Source organism: Aquarana catesbeiana, linkage group LG09 (assembly GCF_042186555.1).
Source record: "Aquarana catesbeiana isolate 2022-GZ linkage group LG09, ASM4218655v1, whole genome shotgun sequence".
NCBI lineage: Eukaryota > Metazoa > Chordata > Amphibia > Anura > Ranidae > Aquarana > Aquarana catesbeiana.
The window spans coordinates 41,790,610-41,803,205 of record NC_133332.1 but is presented as its reverse complement, the minus strand read 5'-3'; the positions used below and the strand labels follow the sequence as shown (position 1 = coordinate 41,803,205).

General features: G+C 42.9%; 1 protein-coding gene across 3 annotated transcripts in view; it reads right to left on the bottom strand.

Annotated features, from left to right (window-relative positions):
• LOC141107545 (class I histocompatibility antigen, F10 alpha chain-like) overlaps window positions 1–12,596 on the bottom strand; it is a 121,207-nt gene that overhangs the window by 77,077 nt on the left and 31,534 nt on the right. For all 3 annotated transcript variants that reach the window (XM_073598356.1, XM_073598358.1, XM_073598357.1), the window contains exon 2: window positions 6,128–6,388. In XM_073598356.1, coding sequence (XP_073454457.1) covers window positions 6,128–6,388 — 261 coding nt within the window. The remainder of the gene's footprint in view (window positions 1–6,127; window positions 6,389–12,596) is intronic.

Sequence of the window (12,596 nt, the reverse complement as noted above, 5' to 3'; positions counted from 1 at the left end):
GAGATCTGGGTCGAACCTTTACGGAAGAGCAGTGTACTAATATGATACACAATATATTTGAGTCGTCAATCTGCATAAGAATGCAGGAGACAAATTTTAAGATTCTGTCCCGGTGGTACCGCACCCCCGCATTCCTAGATGCTACCCGGAGGTATCAGATAATTGCTGGCATTGCGGGGGGAAGGAGGGGACGCTAATGCATATTTTTTGGTCCTGCCCCAGAATAGAGAACTTTTAGAAGGAAGTCCGGAGAATTGCTCAAAAATGTAGTGATCAGGAGATTCCGGAGGATCCATCTTTCTTCCTATTACAAGATACTAAAATCCCAGTTAAATCATATAAGAAATCTATTCTATGTCATCTGCTGAATGCAGCTAGAGCATGTATTCCACTCACTTAGAAGCAGGCACAACCACCAACGGTAGGATTGTGGCTTAAAAGAGTAGAACAATTGAACCTTATGGAAGATTTGGTTTGGACATCCCGGCAAAAAAGAGGGATATATCAGAAAACATGGTCTCCATGGAATCTTTTCATTAATACAGAAGAGGGAAAAAACCTTATAGATGTAAGTTCTAATGACTGAATACAGAAGACGTGGCCATTGGATTCCTGGCAGGGGGGGGGATGTGGGGGAGAGGGGGAGGAGGAGGGGATAGGGAGGCAGGAGATGGGCTCTGCCCCTCCCTCCCTTAGGGTTTTATTTATTTATTTTTTAGTTTAATTTTTTTTTTTTTTATGTCTTTGTTGTGTTTTTTTTTTGTTGTAAATATAGAGGTAAGAGAGAGTTAGACGCTTACAGCCCTTGCACACTGGGGCAGTTTGCAGGCGCTATTGCGCTAATAATAGCGCCTGCAAACCGCCCCGAAAGTGCCGCTGCTGTGTATCCAGTGTGAAAGCCCCGAGGGCTTGCACACTGGAGCGATGCGCTGGCAGGACGGTAAAAAAAGTCCTGCCAGCAGCATCTTCGGAGCGGTGTGTATACCGCTCCTTTACCGCTCCTGCCCATTGAAATCAATGGGACGGCGCGGCTATACCGCCGGCAATGCGCCTCTGCAGAGGCACTTTGTGGTGGTATTTAACCCTTTCTCGGCCGCTAGCGGGGGGTAAAACCGCCCCGCTAGTGGCCGCATACCGACGGTAAAACGCCGCTAATAATAGCGGCGTTTTACCGCCGACGCCGCCCCCCGCCCCAGTGTGCAAGGGCTCTTAAGGAAAATATAGATAGAACCCCCCAGGACGGAGTTGGAGATATATATTGATTAGGGACGAGAGAGGATCTCTGCCTTAATGCGTTTGGGGGATTGTAATGGGGTTTTGACTTTATTGTAATTAGAGAGCATGGTCTTGGCTTTAGAAGAAAATTAATTTATTTGTATATTAGATTAGCATATAGACATGCATAATATGTTATATTTGATGTTGGTAAAGTGTATGCCTTTCTTCCTCTTAAATCAGTAATAAAAATATTAAATATGGAAAAAAAAAATGCACAGATAAAAGCACAGCCTAAATGGTAACACAAGCGTGAAGAACATTGTTGTGGGTTTTCTAAATACATGGCAAAGTGTGCTTTTTCTTGCAGTTGCCATGTGTTTGGAAATGCACAGATACAAATGGTAATGTAAGCATGATGTGCGTTGTGGTGCATTTTCAAAACACACAGCACTTGCGGGTTGCCGTACATTCAGAAAAAAACATGTGAATGAATGGTAATGCAGACACAACGCATGTTTTCAGAATGCTCAGCAAAGCGCGTGATTTCTGTATAGGTTGCCCCACAAAAGGGAAACACACAGATGAGAACGCAGCCTAAATGGTAACACAAGCTCAAGGTGCGTTTCCGTGTGTTTTTGATACGCACAGCAAAGTGTTCATTTTCTGTGCTCGTTGTTTTCTGCTTAGAAACGCACAGATACAAACGCAGCCTAAATGCCGATACAAGCACAATGTGCATTTCTGCGTGTTTTTGAAATGCACAGCAAAGCACATGTTTTCTGTGTGAGTTGTCACACTTTCAGAAACAAGCAGATGTAAACGCATGTGTTTTGTAAATGTTCAGCAACGCACATGTGTTCCTATTCAGGCTGCGTTTGGATCTGCACATTTCTGAATGTACAACAACCGGCACAGAAAATGTGGTTTACAAGTTATGTTGTGATCACATCTGTACATGTCTTAATATGTGTTGTGTGTTTTCTGTGCGGGTTGCCATGCATTTGGGAACGCACAGATGTGATCGCAGCCTAAATGGCAAAGCAATGCCTGCCGGGTGTTTACTAATCACATGGCAAAGTGCGTGTTCTGTGCAGGTTACCACACATTCAGAAATACACAGATGGGAAATGAAACTCAATGGTGGTTGTCAGATGTGCGTTCTGCTGTGTGCCAAAACATGCTACAAACGCACCCAAATGTGTGACGCTGTGTGACCAAAAAGGTTCCTGAGCTACCTTGAGGTGTTTGTTGTGTATAGGGCTGCCCATTCAAGTAAATGGGCTGCCATATGTGCGATGTGCGTTTAGGAGTGAAAAAAGCACAAAAAATGTGAGCAGACACATGCGTTTCTATTATACAAAAGATACGCTGCGCTAAGGTGAAAATATCAATCTGAAGATTATTAATGCATATGAGGTATACTGAAAATATCGCATAAGCAGCTTAACCAGCCACAGCAAGGCACAAAGGATATATATAAAAAACAAGTGATTTTAAAGTGCAATGTGTAAATAATATACTAGATGTATACCATTAGAATGAGAGTAGCGATTACTGAACTACTACCTGTATATATAATGGATGAAAAAATCATTTATATAGTCTAAAATTTACCGTAAAGAAAAAAAATTTAATAATAATTTTCCAATGTGCGTGCATTAATCTTGGTGCTTAGTGCTCAGAATTCCATGCTCAAGTGCCATCCAGTGACCCCCCGGGACAGCCGCTCAACTCAGAGCATGCGACTCAGCTGTGAGACTGAGTCTAAACACGCTTATGAGCAATCCCACGGCTCAGTGATGGAATCCAGATACACAGTTCGGAATAAAGGAAAAGAAAAACTGGATCGTGTGATATCGTTTATAAATATCACACTATGTATTTTGGGGGTGCAGATAGGTCTTTGAACTTGGGGATGTTCCCATTTTGTAACAGATTGTTGCTACCACATTAGGATGTTGATTTTAAATATATCCATAGTACACACTATTATTAAGTAACACTACATATAATCAACATGGTATTAGGGATATACTTAGAAGTCATCCATTACACATGAGATTTGATTGTGGATATTTACTGTTAGATTGCCTTGTCATAGGTCATACAGTAGCACTGGTATATTTTGTATGTTTGGGATAATATGTGCTAAACATCGGTCTCCGTCCTGCACAAACATCACATTGGCTGTTTATATATTTTTATATATGTGGATATTTCCTTTTGGGCTACGAGTTGGACTTTATTAACTCGTTCCCCATATACACAGCTGTAAATCCTTGTTTCGCAGATGCTTGTTGCTTTCTGCGGCGCCATTCAATACACTGAGAAATAACACATGGAGCCTGGCACTAGAGTTTCTGCAAATCCACGGCGAAATGGCCGCGATTACTATATTTAGGCTGTAGAGCTTCCATCCAACACGCGTAGGGGAGGGGCCAGGACGGAGCACGGAGCCTTTCACTCCACTGAGATGCGATGCACAGCTTATCCCTCCTGACAGGCAAACTTTGAGACAAACTTTGGAGACTGTTATCAGATTGGTGCACTCATGCACCTTGCAAATGTGAGTATCCTAATGTAGGGAGCTTTTTCCTAATAAATATTTATAAACGATATCACACTATCCAGATTTTTCCTTTATTCCTAACTGTGGAGTTGCTGCTGAAAACTGTGTATCTGAATTCCATCACTGAGCCGTGAGATTGCTCATAAGCGTGTTTAGACTCAGTCTCACAGCTGAGTCGCACACTCTGAGGTAAGCGGTTGTCCCTGGGGGGTCACTGGATGGCACTTGAGCCTGGAATTCTGAGCACTAAGCACCAAGATTAATGCACGCACGTTGGATTTTTTATGGGCTCTATGTGCATTTCTTTCATATATTGGAATTTAATTATCACGTACCACATCTTGGATTTGATATTCACACTCATTGTGTGGCACTTGGCACTTTGTTATATTATATATATATTTATTTATTTATTTTCTTCACAGTAAATTTCAGACTATATAAATGATTTTTTCATGCATTATATACAGGTAGGTTCAGTAATCGCTACTCTCATTCTAATGGTATACATCTAGTATATTATTTACACATTGCACTTTAAAATCACTTGTTTTTTTTATATATCCTTTGTGCCTTGCTGTGGCTGGTTGAGCCGCTTATGCAATATTTTCAGTATACCTCATATGCATTAATAATCTTCAGATTGATATTTTCACCTTAGCGCAGTGTATCTTTTGTATACATTGTATTGCACGGCATATGAAACGTGTTCTGCGCGGGCAGCTAGGTGATTTCCACATTTGAGGCAATATACCACTGTGGCTCGCAAAATACCCTTTTATCTATGCGTTTTTATTACACCGAGGTTTGAATGGGATGTGATGGGGGGAGGTTTTTGGGCAGCGAGGATGACCAGAGAGGAGAGGTGAGGGGTAAATAAAGGATCCTATAAAGTAACATTCTTATCTATAGTGATGGGACTTCTGTGAGATAACATAGAAGTCTATGGGGACAAGTCACACTGAAAGTCGTACAAAAGTAGAGCAGGAACTCATTTTTTTGTTGCTGCGACTTGAGTTGTGGAAATTAAAAACGCACTGATTGAAATACGTGGGATGCAACTTTAAATTTCCAAATTGCATGACAAATCACATTGGTGTGATCCGGGGCTTAGAGTGTGTGGCCCCTGAGAGCCAGGCTGATAAGGTCCTGATATGTACTGGCCCCTCATCATACCTTCATCTAATTAAAGTCTATGTATAGAGGAAGATGTTTTAGTTGTTAGATGGAGTAGGGAAGGATTACACCCCATTAGGTTATATTTGCTGTCTCAGTATTTGGAATATTTCTCCTCACTTTCTGATTTGCTGATAATTTTCACAAAGACAAATCCAGATGAGAAGAGAAACAGATCACACCTGTTATTCCACCAATCAGCTTGTTTTACCCCCTAACTGTCATCATGATGATCCTGTACTCCATTACATCTGTATGGCTGGCAAAGGGTTCAAATAAGACCCACAAGCTGTACAGAGAGAAATCTGCTCCTCCATTGCTGACATTCTCCTAGAACTGATGACTGTCTGACTATTTTTGCACTAATACTTTGATTCACTCACATGGGAAAAGCATGCAGCAAGTGAAGTCAGAGAGAAGACTTAAAGTGGATGTCAGACAAAAACTTTTCTTTCCAGTTATGGAGAGAGTGGGGGAAGGATTACACCTCCTGCAGAGTTTTTATTGCTCCCCGGGGCTCCATTAGAGAGAATTAGGATCATTTCCTGTCCTGCTGACAATTCACCAAACAGGAAGTGGGAAAAACTCTGCAACAAGGACAAAGCCAGAATTAAAAAGCTGACATGAGTTCTAGTCTTCCTCTACTCTATTACATAAAATCATACTTATTTCTAACTGTGTTGCTGTTGGAGATTTCCCCCAACTTGCTCTTTGGTAAAATGTAGTCAGTAGGACAGGAAGTGAGTGTAAAAACCTGGCAGGGGTACTTACCTTTCCCCACTTTATTCAAAACTAAGAGGAAAAGTTTTGAGCAGACATCCACTTTATTCTATCTGCTTGTTCTGGGGTCATGACCCCAAATCTATGGAAAGTAATGAATCCGTATGACAGGCCGGCAGATAGGAGCCGAGTATTAGAGATCAGCTATGGTGTCCTCCATATCTCTCTCTCTCCAGGTTTCCTAGAAGAAGTAGTTGTGTATATTTTATAGGTGAGGAGATAATTCTGATCAGATGAGGGAGGAATTTATTGATCAAGCTGTGATCTTCTATAAATCTGTCTCATAGAATGTCTCATCTCTCCAGGGTTTGCCCCCCCCCGTATCCTGTCTGCAGAGTTTGTATTCCGTGTAATAAAGAAATAGAAATGTAAGAATTCTCTCACCTCCAGTCTGATTGAATCGGCTCATCAATGTCTGTACATTGTGCTTGGAAACAGGCTCATCATTCCGACCTCTTTGTGTGTTCCTCTCCCAGTAATCAGATCCCAGTTTCTTCATCCACTCAGTCTTGGGAAGATACTGACGAGTGTCACTGTTATAATTTGATATCTCTCGATCATCAACATATCCAACTTCAGAGTACACAGGGAGTCCGGATCCCGGAGAGGAGACTCCAGTTTTATAATACCGCAGAGAGTGACTGTCTGATAGAGAGATACAGAGTGTTATTATATACAGTATCTCACAAAAGTGAGTAGACCCCTCACATTTTTGTAAATATTTTATTATATCTTTTCATGTGACAACACTGAAGAAATGACACTTTGCTACAATGTAAAGTAGTGAGTGTACAGCTTGTATAACAGTGTAAATTTGCTGTCTCCTCAAAATAACTCAACACACAGCCATTAATGTCTAAACCGCTGGCAACTAAAGTGAGTACACCCCTAAGTGAAAATATCCAAATTGGGCCCAAAGTGTCAATATTTTGCGTGACCACCATTATTTTTCAGCACTGCCTTAACCCTCTTGGGCATGGAGTTCCCCAGAGCTTCACAGGTTGCCACGTCCTCTTCCACTCCTCCATGATGACATCACAGAGCTGGTGGATGTTAGAGACCTTGTGCTCCTTCACCTTCTATTTGAGGATGCCCCACAGATGCACAATAGGGTTTAGGTCTGGAGACATGCTTGGCCAGTCCATCACTTTTACCCTCAGCTTCGTTAGCAAGACAGTGGTCGTCTTGGAATTGTGTTCAGGGTTGTTATGTTGGAATACTGCCCTGCGGCCCAGTCTCCAGAGGGAGTGGATCATGCTCTGTTTCAGTATGTCACAGTACATGTTGGCATTCATGGTTCCCTCAATGAACTGTAGATCCCCAGTGCTGACAGCACTCATGCAGCCCCAGACCATGACCCTCCCACCACCATGCTTGACTGTAGGCAAGACACACTTGTCTTTGAACTCCTCACCTGGTTGCCACCACACACGCTTGACACCATCTGAACCAAATAAGTTTATCTCGGTCTCATCAGACCACAGGACATGGTTCCAGTAATCCATGTTCTTAGTCTGCTTGTCTTCAGCAAACTGTTTGCGGGCTTTCTTGTGCATCATCTTTAGAAGAGCCTTCCTTCTGGAAAGACGTCCATGCAGATCAATTTGATGCAGTGTGTGGTGTATAGTGTGTGCACTGACAGGCTGACCCCCCCACCCCTTCAACCTCTGCAGCAATGCTGGCAGCACCATACATTCCCAAAGACAACCTCTGGATATGACGGTGAGCATGTGCACTCAACTTCTTTGGTCGACCATGGCGAGGCCTGTTCTGAGTGAAACCTGTCCTTTTAAACCACTGTTTGGGCTTGGCCACCGTGCTGCACAGTTTCAGGTTCTTGGCAATCTTCTTATAGCCTAGGCCATCTTTATGTAAAGCAAAAATTATTTTTTCAGATCCTCTCATCCTTTTTTCAGTATGAGAGAGAGAGAGCGATAACACCAAATTTAACACACCTGCTCCCCATTCACACCCGAGACCTTGTAACACTAATGAGTCACATGACACCGGGGAGGGAAAATTGCTAATTGGGCCCAATTTGGACATTTTCACTTGGGGTGTACTCACTTTTGTTGCCAGCGGTTTAGACATTAATGGCTGTGTGTTGAGTTATTTTGAGGGGACAGCAAATTTACACTGTTATACAAGCTGTACACTCACTACTTTACATTTTAGCAAAGTGTCATTTCTTCAGTGTTCTCACATGAAAAGATAGAATAAAATATTTACAAAAATGTGAAGGGTGTACTCACTTTTGTGAGATACTGTACATCCTGTACACATCACACAGTATAATGCATATAATGATTACATACAGAGTGTTATATATACAGTGGGGATGGAAAGTATTCAAACCCCCTTACATTTTTTGCTATTTGTTATATTGCAGCCATTTGCTAAAATCATTTAATTTCATTGTTTTTCCTCATTAATGTACACACAGCACCCCATATTGACAGAAACACAGAATTGTTGACATTTTTGCAGATTAATTAAAAAAGAAAAACTGAAATATCACATGGTCCTAAGTATTCAGACCCTTTGCTTTGACACTCATAAATTTAACTCAGGTGCTGTCCATTTCTTCTGATCATCCTTGAGATGGTTCTACACCTTCATTTGAGTCCAGCTGTGTTTGATTATACTGATTGGACTTGATTAGGAAAGCCACACACCTGTCTATATAAGACCTTACAGCTCACAGTGCATGTCAGAGCAAATGAGAATCATGAGGTCAAAGGAACTGCCTGAAGAGCTCAGAGACAGAATTGTGGCAAAGGCACAGATCTGGCTAAGGTTACAAAAAAAATTTCTGCTGCACTTAAGGTTCCTAAGAGCACAGTGGCCTCCATAATGCTTAAATGGAAGACGTTTGGGATGACCAGAACCCTTCCTAGAGCTGGCCATCCGGCCAAACTGAGCTTTCGGGGGAGAAGGGCCTTGGTGAGAGAGGTAAAGAAGAACCCAAAGATCACTGTGGCTGAGCTCCAGAGATGCAGTCGGGTGATGGGAGAAAGTTGTAGAAAGTCAACCATCACTGCAGCCCTCCACCAGTCGGGGCTTTATGGCAGAGTGGTTCGGCGGAAGCCTTTCCTCAGTGCAAGACACATTAAAGCCCGCATGGAGTTTTCTTAAAAAACACCTGAAGGACTCCAAGATGGTGAGAAATAAGATTCCCTGGTCTGATGAGACCAAGATAGAACTTTTTGGCCTTAATTCTAAGCGGTATGTGTGGAGAAAACCAGGCACTGCTCATCACCTGTCCAATACAATCCCAACAGTGAAGCATGGTGGTGGCAGCATCATGCTGTGGGGGTGTTTTTCAGCTGCAGGGACAGGACGACTGGTTGCAATCGAGGGAAAGATGAATGCAGCCAAGTACAGGGATATCCTGGATGAAAACCTTCTCCAGAGTGCTCAGGACCTCAAACTGGGCCGAAGGTTTACCTTCCAACAAGACAATGACCCCAAGCACACAGTTAAAATAACGAAGGAGTGGCTTCACAACAACGCCATGACTGTTCTTGAATGGCCCAGCCAGAGCCTCGACTTAAACCCAATTGAGCATCTCTGGAGAGACCTAAAAATGGCTGTCCACCAAAGTTTACCATCCAACCTGACAGAACTGGAGAGGATCTGCAAGGAGGAATGGCAGAGTATCCCCAAATCCAGGTGTGAAAAACTTGTTGCATCTTTCCCAAAAAGACTCATGTCTGTATTAGATCAAAAGGGTGCTTCTACTAAATACTGAGCAAAGGGTCTGAATACTTAGGACCATGTGATATTTCAGTTTTTCTTTTTTAATAAATCTGCAAAAATGTCAACATTTCTGTGTTTTCTGTCAATATGGGGTGCTGTGTGTACATTAACCACCTCAATACAGTGCACTTACACCCCCTTCCTGCCCAGACCAATTTTCAGCTTTCAGCGCTCTCACACTTTGAATGACAATTACTCAGTCGTGCAACACTGTACCCATATGAAATTTGCGTCCTTTTTTTCACACAAATAGAGCTTTCTTTTGGTGGTATTTAATCACTAGTGGGTTTTTTATTTTTTGTGCTATAAATAAAAAAGACCGTAAATTTTGTGAAAAAAATGCCTTTTTCTTTGTTTCTGTCATAAAATTTTGCAAATTAGTAATTTTTCTTCATAAATTTTGGCCAAAATTTATACTGCTACATAGCTTTGGTAAAAATAACCCAAATTAGTAGGGCTGAAACAACTAATCGATTAATCGACAACTAATCGATTATGAAATTAATCGATTACTATTTTCATAATCGATTAATCGGCCAGTAACATAATGGGGTTAAACAAAACCCTAAAATGAGCCCTTTACAGAAGAACAAATAATCGCTACTGCAAATATTACTTTCACAGTTCTACACTAAAAAAAATTAACCCCTTACAGTAGTGATTATCTGCTTTTTTTGTACTATAAAGGGCTAATTTTAGTTTTTTTAACCCCATTAAGTTACTAAACGTCTTAGACCTGGTTCACATCTATGTGTTTTTTGGTGCTTTTTGCAGAAACGCACTACAGTTCATTTACATGTTTTCCTATGAGACACGTTCACACAAAACGGTGCTTTTTTGGTTCAATATACTTCAATGTAAAAGCTGCAGAAAAGCATGTAATGCGTTTTTGCAGCAATTTGTGTTTTTTATTCTGCCCAACAAAAAATTGGCCAAAAAAATGCAAAAATGCAAATCGCAGCAAAATCACGTGAGCAGAAATCAAAACGCACAGCAAAAAGCACTGCAGAAACAGATCAAAAGCCAACAGCATAGGTGTGTACTGAGCCTTATGCTGGCCACATGAATCAATTTTCAGACGAGAATATTCAGACAAAAATCTTTGTACATTCGCTGAATGAAAGAACAAACATTCTTAAAATGACATTATTTTTGAAGGAAGACATTGTTTTTGTTTTTAATAAAAAAATGTGATCACTGAGTCTGATGATATTTACCAGATTCGCCCTTTAATAGTATATACAGTATATATCCTCTAATAGTATATACAGTGTATATCCCCTCTAATAGTTTATACAGTGTATCTCTTCTAATAGTATATACAGTATATCTCCTCTAATAGTATGTACAGTATATCTCTTCTGTCTGTTATTCTCAGAGTGGATTCGATATTTTGCTCCCTAACCATATAGTTGGTTATTTATTTTTACCACTGCATAGAGATATGTAAGAATAAATTACCTTTTTAAAAAAACTTTACACATTAAGTAAATTATACACCACACTTTTTTTTTAAGGTTATTAACCGAATAATCGATTAATCGAAACAATAATCGGCCAACTAATCGATTATGAAAATAATCGTTAGTTGCAGCCCTACAAATTAGTGTAAATTATTTGATCTTTGTGAAAGTTATAGAGTCTACAAACTATGGTGCCAATCACTGAAAATTGATCACATCTGATCACACAGATGTAGTGATGGTCTATCTCATTTCTTGGTACACTAAGGCTGGGTTCACACTGGTGCGACACGACAGCCGTCCTACTTTGGATCCGACTTTGCCCTGCGACATGAAGCCGGCATGTGTCCGACTTTCAATGAACGGGGATCCGACTTGGATCCCCGCCAATGCCGGCACTGTGTTTGGTATGAATCTTTAGGGGGGAACTCCGCGCCAAATTTTAAATAAAAAACCGGCATGGGTTCCCCCTCCAGAGGCATACCAGGCCCTTGGGTCTGGTATGGACCTTGAGGGGAACCCCCTACGCCGAAAAAACGGCGTGGGGGGTCGCCCCCAATCCATACCAGACCCTTATCCGAGCACGCAGCCCGGCCGGACAGGAATGGGGGTGGGGACGAGCGAGCGCCCCCCCCCTCCTGAACCGTACCAGGCCGCATGCCCTCAACATGGGGGGTGGTGCCTTGGGGGAGGGGGGCGCGCTGCGGCCCCCCCACCCCAAAGCACCTTGTCCCCATGTTGATGAGGACAAGGGCCTCTTCCCGACAACCCTGGCCGTTGGTTGTCGGGGTCTGCGGGCGGGGGGCTTATCGGAATCCGGGAGCCCCCTTTAATAAGGGAGCCCCCAGATCCCGGCCCCCCACCCTATGTGAATGAGTATGGGGTACAGCGTACCCCTACCCATTCACCTAGGAAAAAAGTGTCAATTTAAAAAAAAACACTACACAGATTTTTAAAGCATTTTATTAGACAGCTCCGGGGGTCTTCTTCCGACTTCGGGGGTCTCTCCGGTTCTTCTCCACGCTCTCCGGATCTTCTGCCGGGCTCCTCCGCTCTCTTCTGCTCTTTTGCCGCTCTTTTGCTAAAGCGGAGGAGCCCGGTCTTCGGTCTTCAATCTTCTGCCTTCTGCCTTCTGCCTTCTGCCTTCTGCCCTCTTCTCCTGATGTTGACACGACGCTCTCCCCGGCTGGAATGCTCTCTGTGCGCTCTGCTCTGACTTATATAGGCGGTGACCCCGCCCCCTTATGTCGTCACAGTCCCTGGGCATGCTGGGACTGTGACGTTTTAGGGGGCGTGGTCATCACCCGATGACCACGCCCCCTTATGCCGTCACAGTCCCAGCATGCCCAGGGACTGTGACAGCATAAGGGGGCGGGGTCACCGCCTATATAAGTCAGAGCAGAGCGCACAGAGAGCATTCCAGCCGGGGAGAGCGTCGTGTCAACATCAGGAGAAGAAGGCAGAAGGCAGAAGGCAGAAGGCAGAAGGCAGAAGGCAGAAGGCAGAAGATTGAAGACCGGGCTCCTCCGCTTTAGCAAAAGAGCGGCAAAAGAGCAGAAGAGAGCGGAGGAGCCCGGCAGAAGATCCGGAGAGCGTGGAGAAGAACCGGAGAGACCCCCGAAGTCGGAAGA